This window comes from Monodelphis domestica, chromosome 1 (genome assembly GCF_027887165.1).
Source record: "Monodelphis domestica isolate mMonDom1 chromosome 1, mMonDom1.pri, whole genome shotgun sequence".
In the NCBI taxonomy this organism is placed as follows: domain Eukaryota; kingdom Metazoa; phylum Chordata; class Mammalia; order Didelphimorphia; family Didelphidae; genus Monodelphis; species Monodelphis domestica.
The window spans coordinates 678,648,797-678,673,503 of record NC_077227.1 but is presented as its reverse complement, the minus strand read 5'-3'; the positions used below and the strand labels follow the sequence as shown (position 1 = coordinate 678,673,503).

The window sequence follows — 24,707 nt, the reverse complement described above, 5'->3', positions numbered from 1 at the left end:
TTATATAGGTATATGTGTGCATACATATGTATATATAGAAATATGATTTCAGATTGGATCCTAAACACCAGGACTATGCTGATAAATGTTTAATAACCAGCTCTATGAAAATTTCCAACATATTTTAAGATTAATCTGCATTCTAACATTTTTCTGTCACTTTTTAAAGTGCATTGTTAAAATGCATAGTCGACAATTTACAAATAATTTAAGATTTTGCAATAAATTTTACAATTAACAAAACAAATCACCAATCCTAATTTGTGCTATTTTTTATTTGTTATATATAATGCTCACATTTAAAGTTTAACAATTGGCTGAATGAGCACACTATAACCACAGACTTCTTTACTTGCCTCCTGCCTCCAACCTCCCTTCCTCTGTCTAATACCTTCTCACTTATAAACAAACACTTACATAGGATCCTATGTGACCTTGGATGAGTCACTAAAAGTCTCTAGCTACTACTTTATCCCCTGTAAAGTGAAGGGGCTGGATTAGATGAACTATAAATCTCCTTTTTATTCTTTTTTCTTAGTCCCCTTTCCAGCTCTGAAATTCTATATTCTATGTTCTTAGGTCCCTTCTAGGTTTAATATTTTATGTTTTATGTGCTATTGTCTCTTAAAGCTCCAACTAGCTCTAGTTGGCAGTCAGGAAACCTTGGCATAATTTAGGATTTTGCAATACAATTTCTCATAGAACAAGGGTGGCCTGGGCCGCCCTCTATTTTGACAACTTTTTAATCAATTTGGGCTTGACCTGTGGTCTACGGCACACTCAGAAATAATCGTTAACACAAGGTGGCAAAGGCCCAAAATCTGGTGAGAAAGTCACTGTTCTCTCTTATGTTCTTGCCTTGGTTCCTTTGAAAGAGGCTAAACAAATGTAACACGGATGTTCCACTAGCCATGGCTCAGAAAGCTGCAGAAGGCACTTGGAAATAAGGTTGACCTGTTCTTTCAATACTTTAGTTTCACATAACAAGAATATATAAGTTCCACATAAGAGAATATAAATTTGCCTCAAAGCCTTTTTGTATTTTTGTTTTCCTGAAGTTGACTCACATAGGAAGTTATTACTTAATTGAATATAGATAACTCATCTCCTTTTCCACTGTCTAGCTTGGGGAAAGCCTAGAAAATCAATCATGAAGCCATTCCTTATTTCTCTATCTCATGATTCTTTTCAGTATTCTGGCCAGTATTTTTATGTCCATTTTATAGATAAGGAAATGTCCAGATCAAGAAGATAGGTGACTTACCCAAGCTCAAATGGAAAGTAATTGGGGACCCTAATGTACTGTTGGTGGAACTGTGAACTGATCTAACCATTTTCAAGAGCAATTTGGAATTATGTGCAGAAAGAGGTGCCTCAATACCATTATTGGATCTGTTTCCCAAGGAGATTGGGGAAAAAGAAAAAAAAAACCCTATATGTTCAAAAATATTTATACCATCCCTATTTGTGGTGGCAGAGAACTGGAAATCAGAAGGTAGTCCACCCATTGGGGAATAACTAAACAAATTGTGACGTATGATTGTGGTAGAATACTATTGTGCCATAGCAATGATACCGGTTAATTAAAAAAAAACACTTGGAAAGATCTACATGAGATAATTAAACCAGTGGAACCAATTGAACATTATATGCAGCTACAGATTTAATATTTGGAAAATAAATTGTGAATTTTCACTTCTAGAGAATGAACTGCAACATGGAAATATAAAACCATATAATTTATCTATCTATCCATCTGTCTATCTATCTGACTGTCCATCCATCCATCCACTCATCAATAATATATCTATCTATCTATCTATCTATCTATCTATCTATCTATCTATCTATCTATCTATCTATCTGCCAAATGTTGCTTTCTATGATGCAGGGAGGAGAGAAAGGAGCTGAGATACCTGAAAAGAAACTCTATTAAAATAAAAAAATCTTTTTAAGTCTTAAAAATTAAAAAAAATTAAAAAGAAAATTAATTCATAAAGATCCCTAGATAAATCAATAAATACTTAAATGATTTAAAAAGAGGAAATTATCAGAGCTAGGCCTGCTATCACATCCTCAGACTCCAGATGCAGTTGTTTTCCCTTTAGGAACACCCCCCACCCCCATCATTGACTCCACTTGACCTCCAGAAAGTAACATGAGAAATCAGTACAGTTTGGTGGTGTAGTGGTAAGAGCATTGAACTTGGCATCTGAAGGACCTGAGTTCAAATTTTACCTTAGACACTTAATATCTGTGTCATTGTTGGCAAGCCTTTTAACTTCTGTCTGCCTCAGTTTCCTCAGTTGTAAAATGGGGATTAGGAAATGCAGCTACTTTATTGAGTTGCTGTGAATCTCAAATAAGATGTGTTTAAAGTACTTTGCAAACCTTAAAAGGCTATAGTAATACTGGATATCATCATCATCATCATTATTAGAGGTGAGTTTCTCATCCGTTTGTATTATGAGCATAGAGGGGAATCCCAAAAACAGGAGGCATCAAAGCTCTTTCAAGGTTGGTCTATAAATACAACTAAGGCTGTGCTTCTCTCTATAGCAGAAAATTGGATTGGAAAGCTGAGATGATCTAGGCAATTAAGTAATCATCTAGATAATCATGAAAGAGGGCATTTGAGTTTTCCCAGCCAGCCAATTACTACCTGTGCATACTTGGTCATATCCCCTGACCTTTCTGAGCCTCAGTTTATTCACCTATAAAATTGGTATAATACTTCACAGAGTCCGTTTTGAGGAAAAGGCTTAGCAAACTTTAAGACTTTATATATTTATAAATATAAACTATGTTATAAATCTCTGGTTCAGACATAGCTCCTAGAGTTTCCTTTTTAAAAATGATTGTTTTGGTTGTGTTAAAATAAATAAACAAATGGTTGCCCCCACCTTCTAGCCTCTGAACGCCCAAGTCATCTTGAGAAACTGAGGTGAAGACCAGGCCTCACTTGTATGAAAAAGAGCTATCTTTTTGTCTTGTAAGAAATGGCCTCCAGGATGGTGGCACTGGTGTCAAGAATGAGGATAAAAACAATCCACCTCCTTGATCATGACATCTAGAGTCCAATCCTTGGTGCCATATTGTACAAGAGATATTGACAAGGCCAGAAGGTGACCAGGATGGGAGGAAAACAGAGTCATGTTACATAAAGCTCTATTAATCCCCTGTTAAGTAGGGAGAAAAGAAAACATGGTAGTTAAATTTAAGTATTTTCACTGGTGGTGCATGGAAGAGGATTTACATGTGTTCTTCTCCAACCTAGAGGACCAAAATAGGAGTAAATGGGTAGAAGTCCCAGGGAGTACCATTTCTGCCCAATATACAGAAAAGCTTTCTATCATTTAGATCTGTCTAAAAAGAGAATTCAGTAGTTCAGGACATAGTGGAAGCCCCAATACTGAAGTCATGTAACTTAGAAATGGTGTAGTGAGGATTCTTTTTTAAGTATTAATGCAGTATAATAGAAAAATAATTGGATTTAACTTTAGGACCTTGGATCAGATCTCTCTTCTGATACCAGCTATATGGCAAGAGACTTCACCTCTTCAGTCTTAGTTTCTTCATTAGTCAAATGAAGAAAATTACCTTTGCATACTCTGTCTCATAGAGCTATTGGAAAGACAGTACTTTGTGAACCTTAATGCTACAGAGAAACAAGAACTATTAATCTCCTGTTTGTCTCCTCTAGGCTTTTCCTCCTAAACAATAATTTTCTTTTTCTCATTTTAAGGCCTATCTAGACAATGTTTCAAGAAGTCACACATTCATGCTTCTCTTCATTCAGGAGAGATCCTTTCAATGTCTCCTATTTAATTGAATCACAGTAAATACTTGTTACTGACTTGCTCACAGTAGAAGCTTAATAATGGCTGTTGAATTGAATTGGAGTTAATACAAACTTTTAGATAGAGGTTGAACCAAAAGAATCTGGGTTTAAATTTTGACTTTGCCAACTTATTATCTGTATGACAGAGATCCAATCATTTCATGTCATTGGACTTCTGTTTCCTCATCTATAAAATAAGGGAAGATTTCTGTCTTTCCAAAATTGGATCTTATGATCTCTGTGATCCCTTCCAACTCTACGACTCCTGTGATTTATCTGGGGTAATTGAGTTGATGAGGTGATCTTGCTGGAAACTACCCTTCATTTCTGGTCTCCCCCTTCGTCAGTGGAGATTTTAAAGTGGAAAATAGTCAACATTTCTGTCCATCAGTGCGATTACTGAATGAGTGGAATCTTACCTCCTCACATCTGTAACAGCTGGTTATACAGCTCTGTACAGCTTGTACAAATCACTTAACCTCTCTTTGTCTCAGTTTCCTCATCTGTAAAATGGGGATAATAATAACACTTACCTTTCAGGACTATTGTGAGGATCAAATGAGATAATAATTGTGAAAGAATTAGCATAATGCCTGGTACAAAGTAAACTCTATGCAAATATTAGTTATTACTCATTGGAGGTCTTTAAGCAATGGCAGGATGACCATTTGTTAGGTATATTGAAGAAAAGAATCTTGTTCATACAAGTTGGTTAGATTGGATGGTCTCTGGACTTCCTTCCAATTCTGTGATTCTCTGATCAAGGCTCTGGTGATAATGCTTTTATTTTTTTAATAGGGATAATGCTTTAATGGTTCTCTTATCTCATCTGTGTAGGCACTTTCTGTGCAGACATAGATTGTGGATCATCCATTTCTTCCCATTTCTATTTTTGGTCTATGTTTTTTCACCTATTCTCTATAGTTAAAGTTCCTAACCTGGAGTCTATGACCTTAAAGAAATTGATAACCAGATTTCAATATAATTTGTTTTCTTCATAATTCTAATATTTTATTAATTTAAAAACATTATTCAGAGAAGGGGTCCATAGACATCACCAGACCACTAGAGGAGCCCATGGCACAAAAGAAGGCAAAGAATCCTTGTTCTCTAGAGACTCTACCCAATATGGTAAAGGCCTCCCTTGGGTTCTTTTGGTATTTTATGAACACCAGCACATCCCTCAGGTTGTCTACACATATAGTGAGTTATGTACAAGACTCACCACCTCTCCTAGTCACCTGTGTTCCTTTATGAGGTCTTTTAGGCCATTTCCTTTGTGCATGCTATTAGTGATGACACATAGTTGCTCAACTGCTTCCATTGGACTTCAAGTCACCTGCATGATGCTGTGAATGCAAAGAGGGAAAACAGCAAGTCTTGTCCTCAAGGGAACTTGCAATATGGTAGAAGGGGTGGATATTATACAAACTATTCAATTTAGTATGATACAAGGAAGGAACAGATGAGAGAAAAAGAGAGATCCAGGAAGGATGCTCTAAGAAACCTAGAGGAAGAGAATAGAGTAAGCATTTGCAGTACCTACTGTGTGCCAGTCATACTGCTTTACAATTATCTCCTTTGATCCTCACAACAACCCTGGTATATAAGTGCTATTATTATCTCTATTTCACAGCTGAGGAAACTGAGGCAGAGTGGCTTGCCCAACCTCACCCAGGGAATAAGTATCTGAGAACAGATTTGAATTCAGGTCTTCTTGACTAATCCTAGCATTTGACTCCCTAAATCCACCAGCTCTTTAGATATTACTTTTAGTTGTGATGGTCAGGAAAGATTTCATTGAGGAGAGATTCTAGTATAGATGGAAGAGAATTTGGAGATAGAATCTGAGTTTATTACCTGGATCTTCAGCTTATTTCCTATATGACATGAGGTAAATCGCTTCTTTCTGTGCCTCAGGTTCTACATTTGTAAAATAACGAGGCAGGACCAGATTCTCTCTGAAGTCCCTTTCAGTTCTAAATCCAGTAGGTCTTTGGATTATTCCTTTCATATCTCTAGAGTCCCAGTGGTGTCCCTGGACTCTCCATTTCTTATCTTTCACTCTTTATTACATGAATTATCCACACTCATGTCTGTTTAACATATGGCATCTTGCTTACACCTTTCATGCATCTTCCCTTTCAGTGGTATGGCTAATCATGGAATCTAGGAGCAAGTAGAGAAGATGAGTGCAGGAGGGAAGGGGAAAGGAAAATAGATGTGGGGAAGGAGAGAGGTCAGTGCCAGAGATTCAGGTGTAACAAGGAAGAGGGAGAGCATAGGTTTGAGGAAGCAAAATGGAGAAAATGGGACAAGGTCCAAGGCTTGGGTATGGTGACTTTAAGATCAGGGTTAAACAGGCAGAGGACAAGTTTGATATTAAAGAAGAAAAAAAAAGAAATAGAAGCTATTCAGAGACAAATGCTGGGGATTAGAATAAATTCTGACAGAACTCCATTTTCTGATTTTATTTTTTCTCTTTGTTATGCCACCATTGACTCAACCCTTCCATGTTAAACTTTGGGTTATTGTTTCCTTCTCTCTCATCTCTAGTGTCTAGTCAAAGGTTCTCTCAATTCTTATGTCCTCAACATTTTTGTCATCTGTCCCGATCCCTCTACTCTGTTCCTCCCACCTAGTACCATTCTTTTGTGATTATTATTATTTTCAATAAAGTTCAGACTTTTTTGCCTGGCATCCAGAGTCTTCCAAAGGTTCACACTGACTTGCTTTTCCAGAGAAAGTGGAGAACTCTGTGCCTTTTCATTCTTTAAAGCTAAACTTAAATGTCATCTTCTTAAAGAAATCATTCACCAGTCCACTCAGATATCATGTAGATGTCATATATTTGAGCTTTTCAAAATCATGTAATATACATTATGGATTTTGTCTTATCCCACTAGGAGACCTGGAGCACTAGGAGAGCAGTTATCTAAACTGTATGTTTATGTTATCTAAATGGAATTTTTCTTGGTCCCAGCACTGTGCACTATACCCTGTAGCAGTTTAATTAACATTTATTGAATTGGATTTCATAAAACTTAAAAACCAAAGTAATGTTACTCATTAGTGTTATTCCTATAATTATTAATTGATTTGACTATTAAGTGGCTTATTGCTAGAATACTAAATATTTGTGGTCTAATGAAAGGAATATAGACTAGAAATGATGTGTCTGCTGCTGATAGACTATGTGACCTTGGGCAAATTACTTCCCCTCCTTTAGGCCTTAGATTCCTCATTTATAAAATGAGCTGGTTAGATCATCAGATGATCATGAAGGTCCCTTCCAGGTCCGGCATTCCAGGCCTATATTTTAATGTCTCTTCCAGCTCTCTCTGTGTTCGAAGAGGCCTTATAGCTCTGATATTTTATGGCCTGTGATTCTCTGGGGCACTTTGGGTCCCTTCATCCCGTGCATGTCGACATGTGGAGAGGACTGTTAATAGCTGGCCCATCCCTACAGACTGCAGTAATCCAGGGAGGAAAGCTGTTTATATACTCCCAGATGAAGTTTATTGAAAGACTGTTTTTCATTAAATTCTGGCATCCCCCAATTTGTTACTTGTGGTTAGTAATTGACAGTGTAGCTAGGAACACATATTAACCTTTAGCTGATCGTGACTCACCTTTATCCCAAATGATATTCTTTGAACTCATAGAAACCTGAAGGGTCTAGAGAAAAGAGAAAAGAGGGGGAGAGATCTTTGGGTCACCTAAATGGAAGGAGAACTAATTGCATGATTGAAAAAAAATCTTATTCATTTATTCACTAATTTAGAATGCTAAAGTTATTTAAATTCAATACTTATTTAAATTTAAAATAAACAATTTATTTTACAGTTTCTTTTTGCCATGCACTGTGCTAGGTACCAGGATTGCAAAGAGAAAACAAGAGAGTCTCTGTCTCTGAAGAACTTACATGCTACTGGGATTTTAACTAAATAATTTGAGTTTCTTTTAATTTGATCTCAGAGCCCATTCTTAGGTTATGACAGAAAGAGAGAAGTAGGAAAAGGGAAGTTATACTAATATTTTATTTCATGTTTTAGCATTGGTATCCACTGGGGATATTGGACTATTGTTTTATTTCTCTGTTGTCTCTCCCTGGTCCAGGTATTAAGCCATATTTGTTTCGTAGAATTAGTTTGGTCAGATCCCTTTCATTACTATTTTTTGCAAATAATAATGTGGTACCTTAATTAATTACTTAAATGTTAGAATTGTATTATAAATCTATGTAGTATTATGGTTCTCCTTTTGGAGTTAACTTATAGCTTGTTCAATTTATTTTTATGAAATGAATTTGTTTAAGTCTATCCTGTTAACCAGAGTATCTTATATTTTTGTAAATATTCATCAGTCCCATCCAAGTTATCAATTTTGTTGACATATACATGGAAAAAATAACTTCTGATACTTTCCTTTAATTGTTATAATGTTCCTTTTTTACTTTTCATACTAACAAGTAGTTTTTTCTTTCCCTGTTAAAAACTGCATGAAGTAACCTTTATTCATTTTTTAATTTTACCAATCCCATTTTTTCTTTTTAACTTTGTTAATTTCTCCTTTGGTTTTCAGAATTCCTAATTTACTTGGATTTTTTGATTTGTTACTTTTCTTTTTTATTTGGATGCCAGCTCATTGACCTGTTCTTTCCCTTTTAATGATGAAAGCATTTGTATATATACATTTTTCCAGAAAGCAAACATTATATAGGGAAGTAGCAGCAGATTGGAAATTAGGTTAGAGTTGTTTCCTGACCAAACTGGGACCTGTTGATTCTACCACAAATCTGTGACTCTTGGTGTTTGGGGCATTAGATTGCTTGTGGTAGAATGCTAGATGCTTCTGAGCTCTTTGCTGTAGCAATACAAATCTTGAAAAGACTCAGATGATTTCATTTAAATACACAAGACTGAACAAGATTTGATTTCTCAGCTTTATGGGGTGCTTGCTCATTGTTTCAGTACATGCAGAGTATGTATGTTCAGCTGTCCCCAGAGATATAAGGTCAAATCTTCACATACCAATAGTTAACACCCACGTTTCTCCAACCACTACCACAATGACGATACAAGAACTGAAGCCCCAGGATCAAGTACAAGCATTATGCTTCCCAACCTGTTCTGGTCTTTCTCAAATCTCCTATGCTCTCACCTCATTAACTCTCATTTAATACTTTCTCACACAAGGTAACATACTGCATCCACTAAACACCTCAAAATAATGACTTGTTTCTATATCTGTGAAACCACTTATACATCAGACCCTTTTCCTACTTTTGGATGCCCTGATGTACCCCTATGGAATGCAGTATGATGGATTGACTTCCATCACCTGCTTCCTATAACTGGGAGCGTGATGGAGAGAGTCCCAGTCTACGTGGACCAGGACAACTGATCCTAAGCCTTTCTCTACTGCATGGCTCTGAAGTGCTCCTAGACTCTTTACATGGCGGTGAGGCATCTTAGGGAAGAATCAATTATAAGACTCACCTACTTCCCATATTGGCCTCACTTGCCTCTTCTGTAAAATGAGGAAGGAGTGGCTTAAATGATTTCTAAAGTCCTTTCAAACTCTCAATCTCTCACACTATGTAGGTAGAGTGTTGAAGTGGAAGTTGTTTCATTATTCCACCCAGTTTCCAATCTCCTTGTTGCCAGATTTGGAGTGACAGCTGAAGGGTGGCCACAATGGGAGAAAAAGAGATGCACTTCTGTGGTGTATTGTATTTGGCATCATATCTATCTTCAACCTCTTTTCAGGTTGTCCCCTATGTCTGAAATGTTCTCCCTACTCATATCCATATGTTGAAATTCACAGCTCACTTCACAAGGCTCCATTCCAGTGTTTGTTGCTATACCAGTCCTTTTCTGAGACTCCTGATTTGTTGGTGGTTTTCCTCTTGCTCCCATTACTTTATTTTTGCTTGTGCATATTTTTGTTTACACATAATATAGGAAGGAAGGAAGGAAGGAAGGAAGGAAGGAAGGAAGGAAGGAACGAAGGAAGGAAGGAAGGAACGAAGGAAGGAAGGAAGGAAGGAAGGAAGGAAGGAAGGAAGGAAGGAACGAAGGAAGGAAGGAAGGAAGGAAGGAAGGAAGGAAGGAAGGAGGAAGGAAGCAAGGGAAGGAGGAAGGGAGGGAGGGAGAAAGGAAGGGAGGGAGGGAGGAAGGAAGGGAAGAAGGGAGGAAAGAAGGGAGGGAGGGAGGGATCTTTGTATCTTTCCGATAGACAATAAACTTCTTGAGGAAGGGGAATGTTTTGTTTATGTGTGTGTGTGTGTGTGTATTTCTTAGTATCTTGTACAATGCCTAGCAAATTGTTGTTTAGTTGTTTTCATTCATGTCTGACATTCTGTGACCCCTTTTTGGAGTTTTCTTGGCAGAGATACTGAAGTGGTTTGCCATTTCCTTTTCTAGCTCATTTTTATGATCTTTTTTATGATCTTTTTTGATGATGATGATTTTTGATGATCCGCCTCATTTTTATGGATGAGGAAAATGAGACAAATGGGGTTAAGTGACTTGTCTAGTATTAGCACTAGTAAGTATCTGAGGTTGGGTTTGAATTCAGATCTTCCTAACTTTAGACCTAGCACTCGATCTACTGTACCACCTAGCTGCCCATAGCAAATAGTAAGTGCTTAATTAATGCTTATTGGATTGAATGACCTGCCTTGATATTTTAGGACTTCCAAGTTACCAATTAACTTCCAATCTTGACTTGCATCTTTCTGGAATCTGCATGGGCCAGGTTATCTCATTCTCAAGTTTATGATCCATTCCAGTTCCTCATGTGCCTGTTTTAGGTAAATAGAAATAGCCACATTACCACTCTGCATCAATATCCTCCTTCTGAACCAACACCTCTGCCAGGGATGATCACAGTGATGCAGAGGGCAACTGCAAAAGGCCTTCTGTAGAAGATAAGATTTGAATTGTCTTAAAGGAAACTGGGAAAGCCAGTGGAGATGAGCAGAGAGAATTCCAAGCATGGTGGACAGCAAATAAAAATACATTGAGTCAGGAGCTGGAGTGTCTTGTGCAAGCTCTGACTCCGTGTATATTCTGAATGCCCTAAAAGACCATACTCTATGACACCTGGGCATTTATTTTTATTATAAGTTATATCTCCTACATAAAAGTTTTTCCCTGATATTTCCTTAGAATATGGAGGTGACAATAAATGTTTTATCTATCCAGCCTTAGAAATTCTTGAAGGTAGTTACTATGCCCTATTTAAGTTTTCCTTTTTCTAGGCTAACCACTTCCAGTTATTTTGAATGATTAGAAGATCTAGTTTCTAAACTATTTGTCTTCTTGTCTTGGTAATGCTTTTCTTGAAACATGAAGTCCAAAAATGAACAAAATTCTCTAGCTTTGGTTTAAACAAGATATGATAGTATAATAAATACATTTTCTTATGAACACTTTTCCTTTTTTTTTAATGTAGCCAAAGATACCATTTACATTTTTTGTCCATTAAGGATTGTCATTATCTCATACTGATTCTGTAACCCACTAAGATCATCAGATCTTTTTTCACTATAAACTGTAAAAGATTTCATAGGCACTAAAGTTGTTTGTTGAATAGAATTACACTGGTTGAATTAAATTCCAGTGGCATCTTCTTGCACTCTATATTTGTGCCGAACCTCAAATTATTATATGTTGAATGAATTCTTTTTAGAACCTGGTTTCAAATCTCAGTCCATGGGATATTGAGAAAATCCTTTCCATTCCTTTGGCTTCATTTTCTTCCTCTGTAAAATTAAAGAATTGGAGGATCTCTAAGAACCCTTAACCTCTAGATTCTATCAAGTGATACTAAATGACTTTCCTCAGCTTTGGAAGTACAGTAGTTTTTTTTTTAATCCTTTCACCAGCAGTGGTCATCCAGAGAGGTGTCAGAGTCTCTACTCTGCTCCTCTTCTCCCTTTCCTCCCTCCCCACTCTTTATTTCCTTTCCCCAATATAAAAACCATGCTTAGATTTCACAGAGAAAGAGTATGCCAGTAGGACCTCCTTCTGATCTTTACTCTTCAATTCAACTTTTGAGCCCTGCAAATAATTATGGAATTAAAGTTACAAGGGCCTTAAGTGGAATGGGGGGAAGTGGGGCAATAGATTGAAGAGTGGAAACCACTTAGGGAGGCAGAGTCCTTACCCTGGAGAGGAGCTGAGAAGTTCTGGGTTAAGTGAGACTGTCCAATGTGGAAAGAATTAGTGATCACCCCTGTTTTTAACTAGGGACTCAGACATCTGGCAGTGATTTTATTAATGTGTTACTTTTCAGGTCTGGAATATCAGCATAAAATGTATAAGGTTTTTCTCAATAAACTTCAAAACTCAATAAACCCCCATGGCAACATGTTCCAAAATATCATAGAATAAGAGATGGAAGAGACCTGAGGGTGCACAAGACTAGAAGGCAGGACCTGGATCTGAAACCCCATGCTGCAATTTAATAATCTTACCACCTTTGACAAATACTTCCCCTCTGTGGACCTTAGTTTCCTAAAGTCAATTTATTATAATATGTCAGGCACTGTGCTAAGCGCTGGGGATTACAAAGAAAGGCAAAAACAATTTCCTCATCAAAAAAACAAAGAGGCGGAACGATGGTTTCCAATATCCCTTCTAGCTATAAAAGTCTATTCAGTGGCCTCTATGGAATCACTGTCATATAAAAGGAACATTATTGAATTCGACACCCTTCATTTTACAAAAGAGGAAACTGGAGCCCAGGGAAGAGGAAGGGACTTGCTCTGGAACACCCAGGTGGTTAGTAGGCAGAGCTAGTGTCCAAACTCAAATCTTCTCACTCCTGCTCTTGGTTATTGCCTCTCCTGAAGGAAGGTGCTGGAACCAGCTTGAGTGGTTTGATAAATTTTCAGTGTGAGCACTTAGAATGAGCAAATATTACAAATTGGACTTAATTTATTAATTGTTCAAACTTAAGAAAATGTTAATATTGTAGATTAAATTTAAAAGTGTGTCAGAGATACTTAGGTATACTCCTTTACCAGTACACCATACCTCTAGCCCAGCTTGAATGCAAATAGTAGGTAGGGAATGGATAGATAGAGGCAATGTGGTATAATGGGAAGAATTCTGGGAATGAAGTAAAGGGGATCTGGTTTTGAATCCCAGATTTGCTACCAATTTATTGCATGACATGAGGCCAATAACTTCTTTCTGGACCTCTATCTCTGGATCTAATTGTGAGGGACTTATACCATGGTTGTGAAAGCTATTCTATAGTCTCTTTCAAGTCCCTTTGATCTCCACATTCTAGAATTCTGTGATTCTATGGCAAGACTTCACAATTCAGGCATGATCTGAGATCCCTCAATAAGATATTTTTCAATGAAATAAACACACCCAGTTTTCTCTCTAGAATCACCCCATGTCTTGCATACCCTGGGTCTGGCCTTCTCAAACCTTTAAAGCATCATACAACTAGATTGTTATCATCATTACAAGTGGGCATTGCTTCATTCATTCTACTTGTGTCTGCAGGGTTTAGGACATTGACTGGCACATAGCAGAGACATAACAATAAATATTTGTTGATTGATCACCACCATCACCATTATTTTCATGCATCCTGGCAGGGATGGAAGAAGTAGTATGTGTAATGGAAAGAACATTGTATTTGAAATATCAGAACTCATCCAGTCCTGGCCCTGACACTTCCTGCCTGTGTGACATCAGGGAAATCACGACCTCTCTGAGGCTCCATTTTCTCCTCCATAATAGATGAGTGAGAATTCTTCTACTATTCTTATTTTACAAAACCGTAGGGAGGGAATTAGCTCACGAAGTGAAAAGTGCTACAGAAAGGTGGACTTTTAATATCTTACTACTCTAGTGGATCAACGTAAACTCACTTCTCAAAGTATAGATCCTAGTCCATCTGTCCAATATGCAAACTGTCCTTCTGTTATCCCTTGCTCTCTCTACATAGGGGGAGGGAACATAAGACGATAGTGGAGAGGCTTTTCTCAGTTGCATATATTGTATATACAAAAAAGCACCCTACAAATGGAAGCTTTAATTATTATTATTATTATTATTGTTATTATTATTATTATTTTACTACTGCTATTGTTATCTGAGATAATTTGGAAACTTATGGCTTAGCACAGTGCCTGAAACATAATAGGTGCTTGGTAATAAGAGAAAACTTTATAAAACTTTTATAGAAAGCTTTAAGGTTTGTAAAGCACTTTCCCAATTTTCTCTCATTGACCCTCAAAACAACCCTGGAAGGTAGATGCTATTATTATCTACAGTTTACAGATAGGGAAAATGAGGCACAGGGAGTTAAAACAAATTTAAGTTGCTCAGGGACACAGAGCAATGAAGTGCCTGAGGTCAGGTTGGAGCTCAAGATATTCTAACTTCAAGTCAAAATGCTTGTTGAATAAAGAGCAGGCTTCAGGTTCAAAAAGAGTTGAGCTCAAGTTCTTTCTTTGAGGATCTATTTATACTGTAATCCTGGGCAAGTGACTTAAACTCCCAGTGCTCCAGGTAAGTAAGAGTATAATTTGATGATCTGCATTGGAAGAAAGAATTTGCCTGCCAGGAGTTCCATATGCCAAATTGCAGTCTACTTACAATTATATAAATATGTACAAGTATCCCTTCCACATCATGGGGGTGCAGCATCCCCATCATCTGGAAAATCCAAGGAAAATATTTTGGCCCTCCCTTTGTACCAAAGAAGAAGGCTGACTTGTTTTATTTTTCCTTTCTGGGGTGTTTATAGTACCTTTTTGCAAAATTTGGGCTGAATATTTAGTCAACAGACTAAATTGTTTCTAAATTTTTCTGTGTCATCCATGGCTTCTGCAAAACTTCCCAAAAGTTCTCATTTAATTTCTTATGCTAACCTGAAATATATAGAAACCACAATGGAGAATGTTGCAGTGAAAAAGGTATAACAGTATATATAAAATTATTACAACTGTCCTCATGGAGACAAAATGCAAAACAAAACAGGACAAATGCTCAAATGTTTGTTGAATGGGTGATTTTTGTGAATGTCTATATATAAGAGATTTGGATTATATTGAAGCTAGGACAACTTCAAATAGAGAAAATAATACATTTAGGGATAAGTCATATGGTAAAGAAATAGCCTTTATTTGCATTTTTATTTGCATTTTTTTAGTCAGGTCTAATCAGGACCCAAGAAAATGAGTTCCTCATCTCTCCATTGCCAATGCTGCTAGCCCAGGAACACAACTATACCTCTCCCACAGGCCATCATCCTCACGTACTGTACAAAAGAACAGCAGAGGAGAAAATACAGCGGTATCAGGGCTTCCCTGGATCCAGTCTGCATTTGCCTGCTCATCCCCAGAGTCAGAACCCCCAGGAGCCTCCAAGCCCAGAGAAGCCTTCCCAGCATCGAAGGTTGCAAAAGCAGCACTTTTGTGGAAGGCGCAAGAAATGTATGTAAGGAAACATTCTCTTGTTCTAGTTTTAAATGTGGACCCTGCGCAGACGTGTCTGTGTTTGCATAAGGGCAGACAGAAGTGCTGACATGACTGGGAGTGGGGCTGCTTGCTTAAAATGTATAATCCCACTCAAGGGAATCCATTAGAAATTGGGATGGATGTACAATAAATACAACTGTATAACAAACATTTATCAAGTATCTACTGTGTAAAAAGCACTGGGCCATGCTTGAGTGAAGATAGAAAATTTAGTTAAAATGTACTTCACAGTTCCTCTGCTAATGAAGTTTACTACCTACTAAGAAAATAAAATGTGACTACAGATATGATAATGTATTATGTAATTAGCCTCATTAAAGAAATTCAAAACAAAGTGCTTTGAGTGGTTTCAGGCGGAAGGCTATTATTGATGGTAACAGCTTAAGACCAAAACTATAGGAATAAAACCAAAATCTGGCCCTCTTGGAAAAAAATCTGGGTAATCATTTAAAAATGTATTGATATTTTTCTTTGGAACAACTATAATCTTGGACAAGTTGTTTCTCCTCTATGTCTCAGTTTCCCAATTTTTAAGATGAGTACGTTGAACAAAATTATGAGAAAATTGTGGAGTTGTTATCATTACCTTCAAAAAAATTGAAGTTTTGGCAGACAGCTAGTCAACAAACATCTACTGTGTGCCAGGCACTGTGCTAAGTACTGGGAAATACAAAAAGAGGCCAAAAAACCATACCTACTTTCAAGGAACACACACCTAATGAGGAAGACAAGAAGCAAACAGTATGACCAAATACATTATATAGAATCAAAAGGAAATAATTAAAAGAAGAAAGGCACAAGAATTAAAAGGGGCTAGGAAAGGCTTCTTATAAAAGATGAGCTTTTGGTTGAGACTTTAAGGAAGCCAGGGAAACTAGTAGATGAAGGTAAGGAAGGAGAGTATATCAGGCATGGGAACAGTCAGAGAAAATTTCTAGAGTTCAAAGACTCAGTGTCTTGCTTGTGAAACAGTCAGAAAGTCAGTGTCATTGGATTGAAGAGTACCTGGCAAAGAGTAAAATGTAAGAAGATGGGAAAAAGTAACAGGAGGCTAGATTTTGAATGCCAAAGAGAAGATTTTATATTTACAACAGCCAATTTATTAAGTATCTACTGTGCAGGGTCTTCTGCTAGTTGCTGAGGGAGAAATAAAATTCAGATGGCATGATATCCAACCTCATGGAATCTATGTCTACTGCTTGAATACAGCACAAATAAAAATAACTCTACTTGGCAGTGTATGATAAGGATCATTATAGCTGTCCAAGACAAAGTTGAAGTCTGAAATGACAGGCTGTTCCTAGTCATTGGGATGAAAAAATCTCTCTAGAGGAGATTATATATGAGTTGGATTTTTAATGAATAAGAGGTTATTCACTAGGCAAAAAATGAGAGAGAGAAGAAATATCCCAAGCATTAGGAACAGTATGAGGATAGGTATGGATGCCTTAAAAAAAGTTTAGGGAACGACTATAGATCCAATTTACCTGGAGCATAGAGATCATGGAGGGATGTAATATAAGATGACTGGAAATATTAAGTAGTGCCAAGTTGTAGAAGGACTTGGATGCTAGGCAAAGGATTTTGAACTTTATTCTGTAGGCAGCAGGGAAAGATTGAAAGATTTTTGAGCCACAGAATGACATAACCAAATCTTTATATAAGAAGGATTATTCTGATATTGAGAGAAGTGAGAAAGCATATAAAGAGGCTATTACAGTAGTTGAGGCAGATAAGAAAAGGAAAGCTGGAAAAAGATTATGGAGATGAAATTGATAGGGTCAGGTAAATGACTGCACATGAAAGTCAAAGAAGAAGGAAGAATTGGCATTAATGTCAAGGTATTGAATATGTGCGACTGGCTTTTGTTGGTACCGCATGCAGAAAAAGTGAAGCCAGAAAGAGAAGCAGATTTAAGGGCAAAGATAGCTTGTTTTTGGACATTCTAAATTTGAGGTGTCTATAGGAAGTCCAGCCTGCAGGCCACTAGGGAGATGGTTCTATAGCTCAGAGGAGAGAGATTAGGGCCAGAGAATGATATTTAGGGATTATCTGCACAGGGTCATAGAATACTAGATTTTAAGCTGGAAGTGACCTCATCACATCCATCTCCTTCATTTTACATATGAAGAACATGAGACAGATTGTAGTTAAGATACTTATTTAAAGTCACATAATAGATAAACATCAGAGGCATATTCTGAACCCAATTCCTCTGGTTCCCAAATCAGCTCTCTTTGCATCCTACTACATTCCCTCATAGAGGTCATGATTGAAGTTGGAGTAGTGAATAAGATCACCAAGGGAGAGTGTCAAGAAAGAAAAGAAAAGGACCCAGAATAGGCTTTTTTGGAAATATTGATCTTAAAGCAGGGGTTCTTAACCTGGGCCCTTGAACTTAAAAAAAAATTGAGTAACTGTATTTCAGCATAATTAATTTCCTTTGTAATCCTCTGCATTTTTTATGCATTTATTCGGGGAAGAGGTCTTAAGCTGTGCCAGACTATTAATAGAGTCCTTGACCTGAAAAAGGTTAAGAATTCCTGCCTTAATTAAAGGTTTATAAGTGGATGAAGAGCCAACAAAAGAAAAGAGAAGCATCACTAAGAGAGGTAAAAGGAGAATGAGGTGAATGTGCTTGAAGGCAAAAATTGGGGAGAATGTTTGAGAGAATAGGAAAGGTTCAAAGATTGAAGTCCAAGATAAGAGAAAAGAGTGGACATACTGTGGGAATATATCACACGTAGAATAAGAGATTATGGTTGAAGAGGAATTGGGAAGTTCTGAATCGTGTGGGTAGTACAACTCTAAGAGATTGTTGAGGTTCAGGTTTAAAGTGTGTCACTATGTTGGTGTGGAGTTGAAGTTGATAGAAAAGGAGCTAATTGTACTTGAGGAGGCTGAGGATTAGAAAGGTTAGTTTGCTGGAGGGGTCATTAACATGATTATTAAACCTCAGGGTTGGTGGCTAGAGATGAGGCAGAGAGAAAGACAATAAATTCATTTCTTTAAACAGTTGGAAAAATGATGCACGTCAACTGCCTGTGGGTCAATAGAGTGTGGTATAAATGAATTGACTGGAGCTCTAATAAAAGGAAAGGTCATTGAAGGTTAGTGGTAGTGGAAACGTGGAAGCAGCAGAAGGGAACAAGGAGTCTGTCTAACCCTCAGCTTGGACCTGTGAATTGGGAGAATGGGAGAGAGTAATGAATAAGCCGTGAGGAATTGCAAGGGTAGAGCAGATTCCTGATAAATTGATTTGAATTTTGGGGGGGAAAGTTTGGATGTTGAGGGATTAGTGGACAAAGAGCAGAATTTCAATGGATACAATAAAGTAAGCAAGGTTCTGGGCAAATTGGGTTGGTGTGTGCTTAGAGAAAAGTTTGAGTGATAGAGATGGAGGTTCAAGAGGAAATGGTATAGAGGTGCCCTGTACACTTTAAGTAGTGAGACTAGATAACTGTGATGGCTGCTCAGCCTAAAAGGGGCTAAACTGTTATAATATATTCCCTCAATAGAATTTAAATAATAGACTTTTGGGATTCCTCCTACCCAGAAATAGAGGGAGAATTTTAGACCATATCTTCCTCTTGAATTATTCAGCTCCTTTGAATTGTCTCCATTTTTCCCCTCTTTCTGAAGCAGGAAGGATTTTTATAGACGCTATTCTCCAGCACATGGTGGTGGTCATCAGGCTTGAATCTTCCTACAGCCATCACTGTTCTTTGGAGATGTGCTCCCTCTGGACTCTTTGTCAAAGTGGCTTTATCTCTTTACAGATGCCCCCAAGCCTCCCACAGATGATACCTATGTAAGGGTGGATGAATATGTCAGCACTGGAAGGCTTAGAAGGTCTGCTGGGAAAGCTCAGCGAGGGCTCAACGTGGAAACTCTAGTTGTGGCTGATAAGAAAATGGTGGAAAAACATGGAAAAGAAAACGTGACCACATACATCCTAACTGTAATGAATATGGTAAGTCCCAGAAGGATTGACCCCAAACTTTCAACCTCTGTACTGAGAATTGAGTACTGGACCTAGATTCAGGTAGATGTGAGTTCAAATCTAGCCTTAGACATGTACTAGCTGTATGAACTGGACAAACCACTTAACCTTTGTCTGCCTCAGTTTCCACAACTGTAAAATGGAGATAATAATTGTATCTACCTCCCAAAATTACTGTGAGGATCAAATATGTGATACTATTTCCTTAGCACAGTGCCTTCAACATAGTAGGTAATTCCTAAATATTTGTTCCCTTTCCCCCTTTACTCTTCTCTGCCCTCTCTCCTTCTGTCTTCCTTCCATCTTTCCTCTTTCCTTCCTTCCTTCCTTCCTTCCTTCCTTCCTTCCTTCCTTCCTTCCTTCCTTCCTTCCTTCCTTCCTTCCTTCCTTCCTACCTTCCTTCCTTCCTTCTAGGAAGAAGAGAATTAGAACTTTTGCAGATGATTCATGGACATAAAGATATTTTTAAAATATGTTTTTAGTACAAAAATTTATTTTAAAATGTTGATCCAGAGTCTCATTGGTGTAAATCAATCTATGAATCAACAAGCATTTATTAAGTACCTGATACCAGGCACTATAGAGGCTTTTTTCTCACTATTTTCCATCTTGCATTTTATAGTCCAGCTAAATAGACCTACTGGTGATGCTATACTTATTCTACATTATCTCATATCTATACTTTATATACAATGTCCCTCCTACCTCAAACCAGGCTCCAACTTCACTTCTACTTGATGAAAGTCTTTCATTGCTTCAAGGCTTAACTCAGGTGCTAGTTTCACCATGAAGCTTTCCCTGACTAACCAGAAATCATCACAGGCATCTAAATGGCGCAGTGATTAGACCACTGGACTTGGATTCAGGAAAACCTGAATTCAAATCTTGCCTCAGATACTTACTGCCTGTGTGATCCTGGGCAAGTTAGTTAATCTCTTATCTGCTACAGTTTTTCCATTTTGCAAAATAAGGATAATAATAGCACCTATCTCCCAGGGAAATTGTGGGTTTAAAATGTTTATAAAATACTTTGCAAACTTTAAGGTGATTACATAAATGCTAGCTGTTATTATTTGTGTAATTTTATTAATTCTCTACTAAACTATAAGCTACTTAAGGTAAAGAACTATATCTTATTCATCTATTTATCTCTCTATCCCCCAACCTTTAGCATGTATCTCCACAAGGTACTTAATGTTGAATAAATGAATGCAACAAGCATTTGAGTTCTGATTTTCAGCAATAAAATTTATTCCCATTATACTTTGATATTAAGTAGGTAATTTTTCTTTTCTCTTTAGGAAAAAGTTAGTCTTTTCTTACTGGATTGTGTTGTATTTTCATTATTCAATCAGGTTTCCAGCCTTTTTAAAGATGGGACCATTGGAAGTGACATAAACATTGTTGTGGTGAGCCTCCTTCTCCTGGAACATGAACCTGTAAGTGCTGGGACATGATCTTATATCATTCTGGTAGACTGCCGGTTCCCTGATGCACACAGTTACGCATCCACCCTATCCCCATCCCTGAATCCCAATTTAATTGTAAAATAGATTATGCCAATCTGATGGCAGGATGAACAGCCCTTAAATTTTTTTTCCTTTGTATAAGGGTCCCATGATCATTACAGACATGCTTAAGAAAGAGGGAAGATGATTATTAGTAGTCAGCACTAGTAATAGATGCTCACTGACTAGTTGCTTGATGAAAATAACCAAGAAACTACAATTTTTCAGAATTTACTGTTTACCTTGGACTACACTAGGCACCATATGTTTACACATATGTAGCAGAAGAATTGTGTGAGCAGAAAGGCAGCAGCTGTTGCCATCATCACAAAGGATGGTACCACCTTGCCCTCTTGCCTGCAGGCTGCCTGAGGGAAGTTGATGAAAACAAGGAGAATCCTGGTGTCTGAGATAATCTTCCTTATATTAGTCCTTATGCATAGCCTAGAGGCTGTGCAGCTAACTGGAAGAGTAAAGATCCAAGTAAAGAAGAGTAAAAGATCCAAGTGGAGACCATCTTGTGGCAGAGCATTGTGGATCTTAGGAGTCGGGTCAACTTAATGGCTTTCACAGTGTGTATTTCTCTGTGTTGTATAAATTACAGGAGAGTCTTATACATACTAGGCTGTGCCTTGAACAGCCAGAATATAGTAAAAATATGGGAAGATCTGAGTAATAAAGTCAGGGGTAGCTACATCTTAGAGGCTCTTTTCTAAACCTTCCCTAATTCTTGGGAATGTCCATGTATTAAAGTCATGAGACTTTCACACAATGGAGAATTTTTTGAAAGGCTGTTCATCCTTCCATTAAATTGTTAAAATCCATTTTACAACTGAATCAGGATTCAGGAATAGGAATGGGTTATATTTGTATGTGTATTTTATATATGTGTATTTTTATATATGTGTGTCTGTGTGAGTGTATTATATGTGTATGTAGCAGTTCAACAAACAATGTGCTCCACCTTGGATTTACAAAGCAGTTCATTGAATTTTTCTCTCTCACTTATCATGGAATATTATGTATTATAGTTACCTGTTGAGGTTTTTATGAGTTAAGTCTCATTACTAGACCATGGACCTCATGAAGGCAGATACCATATCTTAAATTCTATATCGTACCTACTGCCTGGAATAGGGGTCTTGGAAGAAATTCAACAAATATCATTGAAATTCAGTCTTTCAACCAAACAGTTGAATGGATAGAAACCATCTTCCCCAAGGGACTGTGTCCTTATTTCTTAAATTTCTAAACTAGTAGACAGTTGGGAGGAGATGGCTAACAGTTCAGAGATTCTTAGCTGTTCTTCCTCAAAATAAAGAAACATTTTAACAGGAAATTTATGTACAGCAGAGCCAATAACTTCAAGCAATAGGCTAAATATGCTAAATTCTGAGGTTTCTTTAAAATGTAGGATTCTAGAATTCATAAAATCAAATAAAAAATTATAGAAACACAAAATTCAATGTTAGATGGGGCCTTAGAGATCACCTATACCTGGAGTTCTTAATTTGGAATTCACAGACCCCTAAAAGGGTCTGTGGATAGATTTTTGATGAGGATCAATTTGGAAGGAAAATAAAATGCATCTTTCTCCCCTTATTACCATCTAAATAAAATCAAGCAATTCCTTTGATTATTTCATACATTATTTTTAGAAGGGAGTTCATAGGTTTCACAAGACTAATGATGCGGGCTTGGACACAAGAAAGGTAAAGAACTGCAACAGACCAGACTGGTACTCCATAGGAATTTCCTTTTTCAGTCAGTCAGTCAACATTAATTACCAACTTTGTGCCCAATACTGTGCTAAGTGCTGAGGATACAAAAGAAGTTAAAGACAGTCTCTGTCCTCACAGAGTTCATGATCTAACGCAGGGAGACAGCTAGCAAACAAATATATACAAACAAGTTATATACAGAATGGATAGGAAATAATCAAGAGAAGGAAGGCACTAGAATTAAGAGGAGTTGGGAAAGGTTTCCTGTAGAAAATGGAATTTTAGTTAGTTATTAAAAAGAAGCCAGAGAAATCCTTAGATATAGCTGAGGAGGGAGAACATTCCAAGTATGAGGGACAGGCAGAGAAATTGCCCAGTCAAGAGATGGAGTGTTTTGTTTGTGAAAAGCAAGGAAACAGCCCTAGCAAATATCTGTCCAGTTTCTTCTTGTAGATCTCCAAAGCGGCAGAATTCACTGCTGCCTAAGGCATCACATTCCGCTTTTGAACAGAAAAGATGTCAAACTATTAACCTCATATAAAGTTTAACATGCTGTCTTATAATTATGGGTATGTGTGTTTGGGGAGGGGGGACGGATGTGGTTCTGCCTTATGGCATCAGCAAGCAGCATGGAGTAATGGAAACGGCAAGGGTTTTGAAGTTGGAAGGAGCCCACTCTGGCTTTCATGTGCTCTGTGAAACTAGGAAATGGTATTTGGGTAAACAGATGTCAGCAACATTAAAATGTGGCCCTACTAAATTTGACATATTTCTTCTGGAAGCTATATAAATACATTTTATATTCTCAGTCGGGTGTGTCGAATTCATCTTTGAATTTAGTTGAATTCAATGCAATACACATTTATTAAACACCTACCTACAAGAGGCCCTATGGTTTGTGAGGCACAAGGGATATGTCAGTGATCTCTCCAATGTGGCTATGCTTTCCATTGGTACAAAATGCAGTAGAATCCGGGGGAAAGATGGATCTGAGTTCAATTATATCTCCATTTATTGCCTGTGTTATCCTATGTCTCAGTCTCTTCATGCTCAGTTTGAACAGTTCCTATTGTAGTTATTTAAATATATATATTAAGGATTCTTCATTTTTATTCTTTTGCTTTATATTAATTTTGTTCTTTCCTCTAAAAATTCAATGCAATGAATATAATAATAATGCCTACTGTGTGCCAGGCACTATACAAATGTTATCTCATTTGATCCTTTCCTAACCTTGAAAGATAGGTGCTTTATTATCATCATTTTACAGAGTGGAAAATTTAGGCAAATGGAGGTTAGTTGAATTGCCCAGGGTCACAGAACTGGCAACTTTCTGAGGCTAGATTTGAACTCAGAACTTTCTGAATCCAGATCCAGTGCTCTATATTTTATATCACCTACTTTCCATATACCCAGATAGTTGATTCAGGAGTAATTTTCCCATCAGTGATTAGTCATTCATTGCTAAAGTCAATTTCACTTCACATGATGATATTTATTGTCCTCTAGGTCCAATATTTTCCTAGTTCTTTTTTTGAAGAAAATTTTCATGATATATAGTCATGAGACTCATGTACAGTCTTCAATAAGACCAAATAGCTTCACATAGCATTTCCTGAACTGTTTTGGCCACAAACTAGGACATACCAATGGTCAAGAAGGTCCATTCCCAGAGGAATCTTCCACTGTAACCTCAGAGTAAAATTAATCTATATTTCTCTACAATATACCTAAAAAGTGGTTATTTAGAGACTTCCAATGAAGAAGAACTCATTCTTCCTGAGAAAACCCATTCTAATTTTGGATAGTTTTAACTGTTAGGAAGTTTTTCCTATGTGTCATATATTTAATATATATGTCCCATAGATTGATTATGCATATTTAATATATGTTTATATATTTCCTTATGTGATTTCCCACACCCCTGGAACCCAATATTCCATCTCCATATTTTCAAAGTAGTTGAGATAGGGGCAACTTGAAATCCTTAAATTTCTTATTAAGTCTTTTCTTCTTTAGGCTAAAAATCTCCTGTTTCTTTAACATATAGAATATTCTCAAGATCCTATTCAACTTTTTCTGAGCTCATCATTAACCTTCCTCCTATATGATGCCTATA

The 24,707-nt window shown here is 37.2% G+C and overlaps 1 protein-coding gene across 2 annotated transcripts in view; it reads left to right on the top strand.

The window, feature by feature from the left end:
* ADAMTS18 (ADAM metallopeptidase with thrombospondin type 1 motif 18) overlaps nt 1-24,707 on the top strand; it is a 205,783-nt gene that overhangs the window by 61,827 nt on the left and 119,249 nt on the right. For both annotated transcript variants that reach the window (XM_007477046.3, XM_056796391.1), the window contains exons 3-5: nt 15,029-15,311; nt 19,136-19,329; nt 20,715-20,798. In XM_007477046.3, coding sequence (XP_007477108.3) covers nt 15,029-15,311; nt 19,136-19,329; nt 20,715-20,798 — 561 coding nt within the window. The remainder of the gene's footprint in view (nt 1-15,028; nt 15,312-19,135; nt 19,330-20,714; nt 20,799-24,707) is intronic.